The sequence below is a fragment of the Protopterus annectens genome, chromosome 9.part0 (assembly GCF_019279795.1).
Source record: "Protopterus annectens isolate FY-2018-M chromosome 9.part0, PAN1.0, whole genome shotgun sequence".
Lineage (NCBI taxonomy): Eukaryota > Metazoa > Chordata > Ceratodontiformes > Protopteridae > Protopterus > Protopterus annectens.
In genome coordinates this window covers 519,967,879-519,980,664 of record NC_056743.1, presented here as the reverse complement: position 1 = coordinate 519,980,664, position 12,786 = coordinate 519,967,879, and the positions used below count along the sequence as shown (strand labels likewise).

The window sequence follows — 12,786 nt, the reverse complement described above, 5'->3', positions numbered from 1 at the left end:
GTCATAAGACAATACAACAAGGGAACACATTTTTGATCGTCATTACGTGAAATTAAGGCATGAATGCTGTATAACTGTCTACAAAACCTGCCTTTCATTAAAAAGACACCATCCATGAACCAAATTTCACTCCTGCAAAGGTAAATTAAAATTTCCTTAGTTGTCAATACCAAAACATGTAAGTTAGAATGAATATCTACCTTACGTTCTTGAATAAAAGTAGACTCTTTCAACTTAAAATCATCTAAAGATACTGAATTTAATGTAGTGTAGGGTTTAGAATGACTAAGTAAACTTTTTCGTCTCTCTCTATGTACAAGCTGTAAAAGAGACCTACAAGTAGGTAAATGTAACACTCTCCAATGAAGTACTAGCCAAAATGTCATCTACCAATAATGCATGTGTATGTCTGCAATCTTTAGACATTTCTATTAATTTACTGCAAGCAACGTATTTATCAACCTCAGATGGAGCTGAAGCATGCTGATGTACAATTGATTTCAGTAACATTTCCTGCAAATCTTTACTGCTAGATATAGCCCTACCTTTACATTTATGGCTATTTTTCAATCGACAACACCAATACTTTTTTGTTTTGATAGTTTTCTCTAATACATACAAATACCCGTCAATGACAAGCATCTGTTTCATCTTTTGAGACTGTACAGTTCCGTGAAAATTACCTATCACACCAGGTCCTGTTGAAAGAGCGTGAGCAATTGTTGCAGATAGCAAATGCAATATGCACTCTATAGTACTGCTCGAACTGCACGTAAATAGTATGCGTAAAACAATATTTACATTTTATGCAATACATATTTCTTTTTCTGTAATAGACACTGACATGTAGCATAGAATAGAGTATAAGTCATATATATGTAAAAAATTAATTTAAAGTGGGACTTGGATTTTAATTTTATATTACTTTAGAGTTGCACTAACGGCATAGACGTCAGTTGGCCAACTAAAACATTTCGTTCTTAGTTTTTCCGATATTTAAAGACTTCAACATTACGTTCGTTTAACGTGTCGATTATTAGGTATTCCCTCAAATGTATTTTCCACTTGCTAATATAGACCCGACTATGTAAACACTGGATACAAACAGCCCACAAATATGTCAGTCAGTGGGCATTTACCCTGACAGAGAGAGGCAAGGTTAAAGAGGACAGTTTAACTGGGGACATTAGATATTTGCACAGTGAATTAATAACTGAATTAATTTCTACTGAGCTTGACAATACACTGAAATAAATGTAAATTCATGCCTGGCTTAGCACCCCTGTCCCTCATGGGTAGGGGCAAACGTAAATTCCTCAACATATACTTGCTACAACTATCTGTGGGTTAGTAGTATACAAAATATAACTAAAAAAAGAAAGGCTAGGCTCCTTAAGCACCTCACAGATCAGTAGACTAGTAAGTACCTAACAAAGGGATACTCAATGCAAGGATGATCTTTCATGGTGGCCCAAGGGCCTCACAGGATATATATCTATATATGTCTGTATATATATATATATATATATATATATATATATATATATATATATATAAATACACAAACCTATGCATAATCACATACATACAAGTGCACACACGCACAAGTGCAATAATATTCATTGAGAGGAGAATATATAGAGCCACATGCAATCAGAAAATACATTAATAGAACATTATATCAAACACAAACAAAACACAAATTAAGTAATTTTTTAGGGGGTAAGCTCCCCACTGCACCCCCAAAGGAGCGTGTCAATTGAACACCCATTTGAGGTACACAGACAACCCTCTCCTCTTACCTCCCAACACTATGACTTGTGAGAGATGCACATATATAGCCAAACTAGAGGCCAAGCACTCTCCAGCCAAGACTGGATTAGCCAGTCAAGAGGAGGTGGTTAACACCTGCACCACACCACATTCAACACATAGCCCTCCAGAACATATGCCACCACAACCCTCACAAAGCAACACAAAATGCACACCTAATTTCATGGAGGCTCAATAAAAATCTGCCCAAACAATAGAGACCTCCGAGGCAGAAACACAAACCACCACCACATCCCAGCACAAACCATGAAACTCATAGCTCACATAAACAGTGTGCCACTCAAAGCCCCTAAGGCAAAACAAATTACCTAATACACTAGTCATAGCTGACTCAAAAGTAAGGCACACTGATGTCCCACTCACTAGGCTGAATAAGGAGAAAGTTAATGTCAGCTACCTGTCGGGTGCCAGGATCCGCCACATAACGTATGCACTTAGGTCACTCCACAACAGGTACAAATATGACTCTGTCATTGTCCATGTTGGTGTGAACGACCTGAGACGTACCTCCCTGGACTACATGAAAAAAGACAGAGGAGCTCTCAGATCTTGTAGCCTAGGCAGGTATAACTCTAGCTCTGAGTAGCATCTTACCATCATCCAGAATGATACCACGGTACAAACAAACAAAAAATGATTGACTAACAATTGGCTAGGTTTCTGGTGTCATTCTAAGGGGATCCAGTATCTATCTGCCTGGGATGACAAGATCGACAGACCTCGATGCTTCGGCAGAGATGGCCTACACCTGTCACCCCTGGGATTCCGAATACTGGCCAAGGCTCTTGCCACCCCTATAGGGCCTTTTTTAAGCAATGTCCTGAAGACAAAATTACCCCCATAACAGTTACAAGCAAACAAAATCTGAGGGTTATGCTACTCAATGCTAGAAGCCTAAATCTCAAAATGCACTCGCTCGAAGCACTCCTTAAAATGGAGAACATTGACATCTGTGCACTGACTGACATCTGGTCCAAGGCTCCGGACAGCACCCCAGCACTACCAGGCTATAATTCATAGCACACCTTTCGGCCCCCAAATCTGGACTGAAGTTGACAAATAGCCCAACATAATGCATCAGAGATAATTCAGGTACAGCTAACACTGGGTAAAACTGCAATCCAGGTTGTAGCCTGCTATAGATCCCCCACCATGTCCCAAGACTCCCACTCCACATTCCTAAACACAGTGGAAAATATTACGGTACAACCCAATACCCTTATACTGGGGAGACTTTAACTACCCCTCCATTAACTGGGAAAATTACTCATGTACCAACACACTTGCTCAACATTTTCTGGAATTCATTAATTCCAGTGCCCTGGACCAACTCATTCTTACCCTCACCAGGGGTAGAAACATCCTTGACCAGGTCATTACCAACATGGGCGACGTTGCTCTACACCTGAAATCAATTCCTCCTTGGTCAGATCTGACTACAAGCTTATCTTCATGGACATCCACATTCTTCCCACACCCCCACTAAATGAAACCACCATAAAAAAATTTCTCCAAAGCCAATTTTGGGCTTCTAAAAACAGAAGTAGCAAACTTCACGACGCCCACGCAAATGGAAAATAGGTGTATGACTGCCGAATCATACACCAATGCACTGTATGAGCACATACACAAGTGCATGGAATGGGCCATACCAAACAGAACAAAGATGCTCTCCTCCAAAAAAAGGAAGACAATTTGATGGTCCTCTAACATAAACAAACTCTACAATACAAGGAAAAAACTGTTGCAGAAAAGAGTGAATCCCAAGACTGGAAAAACTTCCTTGTTAGCCTCAGCAAATAACTGAGATCCCTCATCAAATCATCTAAAGCTAGCTATGAAAACAAAATTGCTGCAGATTCTCAAGACAACCACAAGGCATTCTATAGTTATGTCAAGAATCTACATGGCAATACTCAGATCTGCTCCGAGTTACAGCACAATGGCAATGCATATACAGAACCAACTGATATTGCCAACATATTGACTGACAGGTTCATTGCGAACTTTACCCCCCTTTCACCCCCTAAAGGGCCCAACACAATACCTGAGGAATGCCATGCCCCTATCATCACAGCTACACAGGTGAAAACTGCACTGTCCAAAGCCAAGAATACAGCTTCCATGGGACCTGACAACATACTGGGCTGTGTTCTACATGATCTACAAAATGAACTGGCCCCACATCTGAGTACCATGTTCAATCACAGTCTCATTTCAGGATTTGTTCCTACCGAATGGCACACTCCTACGGTCATCCCACTCCACAAAGGGGGAGCGACTACAGATCCTGGGAACTACCGTCCCATTAACCTGACGAATCTGATATGTAAGGCTATGGAGCGCATTATCATGTACCTTATTAACAGGGACATAGGGAATCTCCAAACTCTGGACCCCATGCAGTAGAGCATGCCTGCTCAACCTGATAGTCTTTTTCGAGTCTGTCACCAGAGCTATGGATGAGGGGCAAGGTAGTTCACACAGCCTACCTAGATCTTGCTAAGGCCTTCAACACCATCCCTCTCTCAGGTATCATAGATCGGACTCACTAAACTAGGAATAAACCCTTATGTCATAAGATGGGTTGCCAACAGGCTCACTGATAGAACCCACATTGTAAAAGCAGTGGACTCTAAATCTGACTACCAACCAGTTATAAGCAGCATTCCACAGGGATCGGTCCTAGGTCGTCTTCTGTTTGGCATCTACTTCTCTGAAGTCCAAGCCAACACAAAGGGACTCTGGTTGACCAAGTTAACAGATGACTGCAAACTGGGAGCCATTATTGATTGCCCAACTGATGTAGACATCCTACAACAAGGCCTCACTGAGACCATTGACTGCTGCCAGAACCATGGCCTAAAGCTCAATGCCAAAAAGTGTATTTTCATTCTCTTTGAGAAAAATTCAGTGCCCATGAACTACCACATAGGTGGCAATCCACTAAACACTGAAGGTGTGATAAGAGACCTGGGGACACAGGTTGACAGCAACCTCTCCTTTGATAACCACATTGCCACTGTGGTCAGAAAGTCCTTCTATGTAGCACATCTCATTACAAAAGGTTTCTCATCCAGGAAGAAGGAGGTCATTGTCCATCTTTACTCGTCCCTCTTTTATTATAGAATATAACACCCCATTTGGTATGTACCTCACTAGACACCTATAGCAACTGGAAAGGCCACAAAAATACCTAACTAAGAGGATCTTAGGCCTTAGACATATGCCCTATAAAGACAGACTAAAAAAACTCCAGCTATACTCTATCTCATATCGCCTACGTACAGGTGATTTATGCTTGACCTACAAAGCCATGTCTGACCCAGAGCTGTTATATATGCTACACCTAAAGAAATCCCAATCCCTCTGTGCAACACGCTTCAGGGACCAAACCCTCATTACCACAATAAACAGAACATGCTGGAGGGACAGGTTCCTAATCCAGAGACTTCACATACTCTGGAATACACTTCCCATTCACATCAAGCAAAGCACTTCACTGGTCCTCTTCAAGAGAAATCTTGACAAGTGGATGGGCTATAGGAAGTTCACCGCGGGGATCACTTCAATGACCTTGCTTGGCAGGGGGCACTGGAAACTAACTTCGGGTGGCATTGCTCGACAGGGGCATCGGGAACTAACTTCGGATGGCATGATGCCGGGGAATCTTCCTGGGCTAGGCTTATATAGGCTCCAGGGCCATTAGCCTAGTATGCACCTCTGAACCTACGAACCTATGACAGTCAATCAAGCAATGAAATTTGAAGAAATCAGCTTTCACTGACAGCGGAGTTTTCTTTTTTTCTCTACTGTTATGTGACCTCAGAGTAGGTATATTTAAGTTTGGTGAGTGTGGAGGGTTGTCCCCCTAACAAATATAAATTTCCTCTGAGTTTCACCAAACGTTATTTCACCCCCCGCCATTGGTCTGCATGCACTCAAACTGCTGTCGCTTGACTGATCAACATGAATCCAGCCTCGGGGGAGGGGATGTACCCCAGCTACTCTGCGAGTGTGCTTGTGTTTGTGTACAAACTAACACTGGACAACCATGGGGAAAAGGAAAATATGTTATCTGCAAAAACATTCATATGCAAATAAACACACATTTTCACACAAAATCTATTCGCATACTCACTAAACACCCTCCACTGCAGGCACATGCACCACTCAACACACTGAAATCACACACACACAATGATGCACACTTCTCACATCTTCAAAACTTAAAAGTATTTCTTTACAACACATGATGTACCAATGAATCAGGAATCAACCAAATGAACTGATGATTCCTGTTTTAGCTAAACATCATCATCACTCCCCCCACATGCACACATGCTGCAATGACTACTGCTATCGCATTGCTGCAAATTACAAATAAGCCTTGAATACTAAACAATCTATTTTTTTTAAATCATCCAAATAAAAGAATTCACAAGTTACAATATTTTTAAATCTGCAACATTGTTATGACACTTGCACGAAGCACATTTTAAACTGGTTTGTTTTTATATATATATATATATATATATATATATATATAGAGAGAGAGAGAGAGAGAGAGCATAAACCACATTTTTAATATTTCCTTGCAGTTACACTATGTTAGTGAAAAGGCATCGGGAACCGAATTGTGTGTTGATCTTAGAAAAGAATCCTCATTAAAAGCTTTGCAGATAAAGCCAAGAACTGCCATTTAAATTCTTACGTGGTTCTCCTGAAGATGTGACTAGAATTTTGAAAGCAACCATTGACCTAAGTCATGAAGGCCTGTCAGCAGTACCAGCCACTAGGGGTTTGAAGCAGAGGGTGGAATGTATCACAGAGGAAATTATACAGATGAAGTAGGGATTACATTAGATGAAGCAACTTATATTAAGGGAGAAAAATAGATTTGCTTCTGTATGAGAAGCAGAAATTTAGAGTACTGAGACTTAAGACTATGCTCTGCTGGGAAACATCATCTCTCTCTTCATGGTTTGATTCCTTCTACATCTGTAAGTCTATTGTGATTCTGTGTAATTCACTTAAGATGGACTCAAGATGCTTGGTGACTCCTGAAAATGATGCATTTATAATCACTAAGTGACTGTGCATTTTGCATGATTAGAAAGGAGGACAGACAGGCTAAGTAATATGCAAGTCTAGAGACCGAAAACATGTTCCCAGAATGGGACCTAAATGCATAGCAAGAGACCTCTGATAATGAAAAAGTATTTTAGCACCAAAATTAAGAGAAGGCAAACAACTTAAAATAATGAAAAGTACTCAGTTTGAAGCCCATATCTACTGAGCACCATGAGGCTAGAACCCAGACGGACACTTTATTCAGAACTCAGAACTATGAACATCACAGAGATACAAATGAAATTCATTTTGTTGTGACGCCTCTTTTTTCCTGGGGAAAAAGTAACAGCAGCAAAGGAACAGAACAGATAATAACTGTAGTAATGTTATGACCTACTATATAAAATTTGGTATATACTACAATATATTCATAAAGTACCAAGTAGCAACAATAGAAATCCACATCAATAGCAGATGCCACTATGAAATCTGTTATCAATACAGATGCCACTATGAAATCTGTTATCAATATGACCGCCATTCAAGAACTTTAAAGACAGACTACATACCCATGATAAATAATCATGATAAAAAACACATCTTTATACTTTCATAGATACAGTAAACAATTCCTGCTGAACTAGTTATGCCAGCTACAGCTCATACATTATTTGTTTATCCTTTAAGACCTGAGTTAGTATTGATACTACTGGGTGAAATTTGGTCAGGGCATCGGGGAACTCAATAGCATATTCATTCCTCCAGGCATAGCTCTCAACCTCACATCTCCAAAATGAGGAACACTGCCTCTCAATGTAGAACAAATGGGCAAAATGTGGAACATCTACTAACAGCTGACTAACAAATTCAACTAGGGAGGTCACAGGATGGTTAAAATGGGTTTCTTTAAATTTAGAAAAAGTTATTTTGATGAATTAATATGATTCAGTGCTATTTACTATCCATATCACTTAAAAAATTCCTAACACTAAATGTTCACTAGACAACCTTCAATATGGAACTTTGAGGATCATGGACTTTTTTAAGATCCAGAATGAGGACTGTCCCTCGTAATGAGGTACACTTGAGAGGTATGTCTCCAGACAATGTGGTGTGAGGGAGATAACAGCCAGTGATAATGGAATCAATCAAGCAGAAGTTAAGAAATTTCTGGATGCTTCTAACTCCCTGCCTTTTAGGTGGCATGCATGAAGAAGTGATTGCAATGCTAAGCTCAATGACACTGAGCACTCCCACTCATTTGCCAAGCTTGGTTAGAGTTCAGTGCCTTACTTGGTTTGGTTTACTGTCCCAAGTCCAACTATAATGCAAAGAGAGAATCTGATGTCTTCCTCCAGGTGGCACTCTTGCAATGGCTCTTGCAAAATTTCTTTCCAGATATGAATGTGCTAACATGGTCTGTTCACTGTCTTCCTTCCCCTGCTTGTCCCTTCAGCACTCAAGCTGCTAATCAAATACAGGTTGTCCAGGAAAAATCTTCAAAAAGCTTTAGTCTGCTTTTTCTAAGCAGGAGCCACGAAAAGTATATTTTAAGCAAGCTACAGACATGGGATCATATCATGAAAGAGATTATTTCATGAGTCTGTTGTTCTTGGCGGCCTTAGAAACTGAGAAATACAGAAAGACCTCAAAATGCCATTAGCACTGCATGCAAGAAGTGATGGCCCAAAGAATCTATGCAAGTTGAAAATTTCTTTGGATTGTTTTAGTCGGTGAGATTTTTCAGAAGACTATATTAATATTAATAAGGAAAATTCTCTATTTGGTCTAACTTCTTTGTTTAAATATTTATACACTTGTACATTATAAATATGATTTAAAATATGATGCTACAAGATTGCTATCTAAGAAGACTGGATACAAAATTTTCATTGTTGCTTTGTTAGGAACATAAAAAATGAAGATTTTGTTCTAAACAATTAAAGTTTTAAAAGACATGTTTCTCCAATGTGTAGTTTGATCTTTTGAACTTGTTCCATATTCAAAAGTAAGGTCCCATTCCTAAATTGTGCAAAAGGTGAACTATGGACTCCAATGTGTATGCCTCTTAAATAGTGCCTTGTAGTTAGAAATTTACATGCGTTTACAGTAAAAGAATCTGTTGATTAGATCTGATTCAGAAGTGAGCATTTTTTGGATTATATGGAGCTTTGTTTTGCGGTAGGCAAGCACACAATGCCTAATAAGTTGCCACCTATTGGCTGGGTTGTGAAAAAGTAAGTTACCCAGTGGCTGGTTTACCTGTCACTCAAAAATGTTACACTGCAGGTGCTGCGAAGAGCACTTTTGCTAACAAAGATTGAGACGATACTAATTTCATGAACTTTAATCGTACTTTGACTTAGGAATGGGGTCCATTCCCATCATATTAGAAATCCAAAAGATTTGGAGAAATTAAAAAATAGGGAAAAATGGAACGTATGGTTGCTAAACTCTTTTTCAATGAAAACTGATTGATAGAATGCTGCTGTTTTTGATGTCTTATCCTGGGTATTTAACTTATCTTACATGAAGTAGTGAAATGAAACAGAAGCAAATTCCTTTTACAAGTAAGGATTCAATGTCTTGATTGTTTATTTTTATTTTACAATATATGATGGTGTCATATGTTATTAAAAACACTTGTTATGCACTTGGAGTTAACCATATTAATCAAGCTCCGTAAAGACAAAGAACCTCTGATCTTCAGTTTTTTTTTATTAAAAACCAAATACTCTTTATGCAGTAACATGTTGATGGTACTAATTATGCGCTTACTACCGACAGGTTATCTTTTGTCTCTTATATTCTTACTAATAGTGGAATAGTTCTTAGATGCAGAGAACATATCTTATAATTTATTACATATGCTGAGTATATATACATCATATCATACTCCAATACCACAATATATTTGTCGCACCAAACCAAGCACATCAAATACAGACCTTTTTCTGCACATAATCCAGAATATTCTTGAAGTCAAGATCATCATAATAATGTGGAATCCCATTTTGTACAGTGGTTTGAAAAAGCGGCAACATCTGCAAGACAAAAATATAAAGATTTTGTTAGAGTGCGTTAACATACAGCTAGTGTAATTAAATATTACCAGTAGTTTATGCCCCCTCAATTGCATTATCATTTGTAAGTAAACAGGCAATCAATAAGTCTCCAAATCATCTCTTTCAACCTGCATAAAAATTCAGAGTGTGTTACTAAGCTAACGACCTGGGGGCCTTTGTAAGCCTAGTCAAGTTTTCCCCCAAACAGTAACGATGTCCTGTATCCAGTATTATCAACATGGTAATTAGCCAGGATGGTTGATTTCCCAAAGGGAACAATTATCCATTTCGTAGCACTGAGTTTAAGACCATGGCTTTGGCACCATTTGTTAGTCAGACACAGACCTTCTTGAAGAATGATAGTGCCTGCAGGGGAGTTGATGATAACCCCTGGCTTGCAATCATCTACAAAATTAGTCAGCCATAAATCTTCAGCACTTGCTTCCATTTCAGCGAAACAGATGCCAAAAAGGATTGGGCCCAGTCTCGAAAATCTGGACAAAGATGACAAGTAGGTACCTTAGGCCAAATAAAAAAAAATCTGGACAACTAATTAGCATGGAATTTGCTTATTTAACAGCATGAATCTTCCCACTCCCAATAGGATTGTGGGATAGCACCACTCGGAAACACAAGTTTAAAAAGTTTAAAAAAAAAACAGAATTGACAAAAATGAAGTAAAATAACGTAATTAAAACATGACTACTCTGTTTAAACTTTATGACTAACTACTAAAATAGAAACTAGCATAAAATTAAATACCTTTTTATAAAAATAAAATAGCATTACAGAGCTGATCTTCAGCTCTCTATTTCAAAAAACAGCTTTATATGGGTTGCATAAACGTTTTTGAATGGGCTGCCTTACAAGGTGCCTTTCCATTGTATTTCTTAGTTAATATTCTCTCTCTTACTATTTTTTCAGTCTCCTAATTCATTTTGTTGCAGTTTGATTACTGTAAGGGTTAGAATAATACTTTTTACATTTGTAATTTAGCTATGATTTTCGATTAGTGCTGAAGCATTTCAAACTTTTTTTTTTTTTTTTTACTTTAGATGTGATTTTGACAATGGTGTCCAAGGATACACGAGAAAAAGAAAATGAGAATAGAGCTGGGGTACAGGACACCTGCTTAGGGACGACCTTTAACCACTAGACACAACAGACATACAGAAAAATACAGTCTTTTTCTTCTGAGCTTAATGTCCACCAACATTTGAATTTGTGACTGGCCAGTATAAGTAAAATCTCTGTTTGCATTTAAATATAGGCTGTCCACAACTGTAAGAGCTCTGCTCAGCTACAGTAAGTAAGTAATATGGTAATCAATGTGTTAAGTCAGGCAGGGCGGCCACGGTGGTGCAGCGGTTAGCGTTGCCGCCTCACAGCAAGAGGTTCTCCGGTTCGATCGTCAGCTGGGGTGCCTTCTGTGTGGAGTCTGCATGTCCTCCCTGTGGTCGTGTGGGTTTCCTCCGGGTGCTCCGGTTTCCTCCCACATCCCAAAGACATGCTGTAGGTGGATTGGACACTTTAAATTGGCCCTAGGTGTGAGTGTATGCGTGTGTGTGCCTTCTGTGGAAGGTTGGTGCCGGGCTGGCAACTCTACACTGTAAAACTCCACTGCCAATCTTGAGTGGACAGGTGATCCGCTGTGGCGACCCCTAACCGGGAAAAAGCTGAAAGAAGAAGAATGTGTTAAGTCAGGCAGGAACAAATAGTTCACTAACACACAGAATTACTGACACACACCTGTGGCACCTGGCAGAGTAATCATAGCTGTATACTTTGAAATGTGGGTTCATATTACCAGCTGAATCAACTGCTTACTTCTTTCATCCATTTTCATCCTTCAGAACTGCACACAGTACTTCTGTATGATTGTAGTACATAATAATTTGCATCTTCAAATAGCTTTACATTGAGACAGACATCTTTAAATAAATCAATGATTAAAGCTACTGCGGTTATCATAGTTAGAACTGCAATAGGAAACTTCTGAAAAATATTTCTGGGTGAGGCTAATGTCAGTATCCCATATGAAATTCTTCTATCACTCTCGTTCACATTTTTATGTATACTCTACAAGGATGCTGGTTTTATTGACCAAGGGGGTGATATAAAAACCAAACAGATGCAGTAGTGCAAAGAACACTCTGAATCCTGAAGGGGAACAAAGAGGTCATTCAAAACCTGAAGTGCTTATGCATGGTAACCTTTAAAACAGAACAGCACACAACTGAAGCTGTCCGGTATAATTTTATATTTAATGACTGTTAAAAAAAGTACTGTGTGAGAAGCAGTGCACATGAGAGCAGACTATGCTAGATAAATGGGAAGAATGACAGTATTGTGATAGTTGGTTGCACATGAATGCAGACAATATATTCTGTCAAGTACCAGCAAGTATGCTGAGTAAATGTAGGTGCTGTGACTCATCCAGTGATAAGATTGTGATATTCTCCAAAGACTGAAGATTATGCTCAGACTCTTAAAACAGGAGGAAGAGAGATATGGTATGTAAATAACTTCTAACCAATAATAACTGATAATTTGCATGCATGGTCAGTTTTGATTTCTGTACTATTTGTGTTTAGTTTTATTCTGTCACTGACACAAGATATTTCCTACATTGAAAACTGCCAGTTGTATTTAACCCTGATACTGGGTCACATTAAATAAAAGGGCTTTCATAAACCATAAATGGCTACTTCAATAAAGTGTTGTTGATTTCTACATTAATGTTTCTCAATATGGAAAACACTTTTTAACACATGACTCTTATAAATGCTGAAATGACTCTTGTCTTTGAGCTAAA

At 38.8% G+C, this 12,786-nt stretch overlaps 1 protein-coding gene across 1 annotated transcript in view; it reads right to left on the bottom strand.

The window, feature by feature from the left end:
• Nucleotides 1–12,786, bottom strand: part of LOC122810542 (tetraspanin-15-like) — a 1,820,183-nt gene that overhangs the window by 1,122,671 nt on the left and 684,726 nt on the right. The window contains exon 5 of the mRNA XM_044082123.1: nucleotides 9,855–9,950. Coding sequence (XP_043938058.1) covers nucleotides 9,855–9,950 — 96 coding nt within the window. The remainder of the gene's footprint in view (nucleotides 1–9,854; nucleotides 9,951–12,786) is intronic.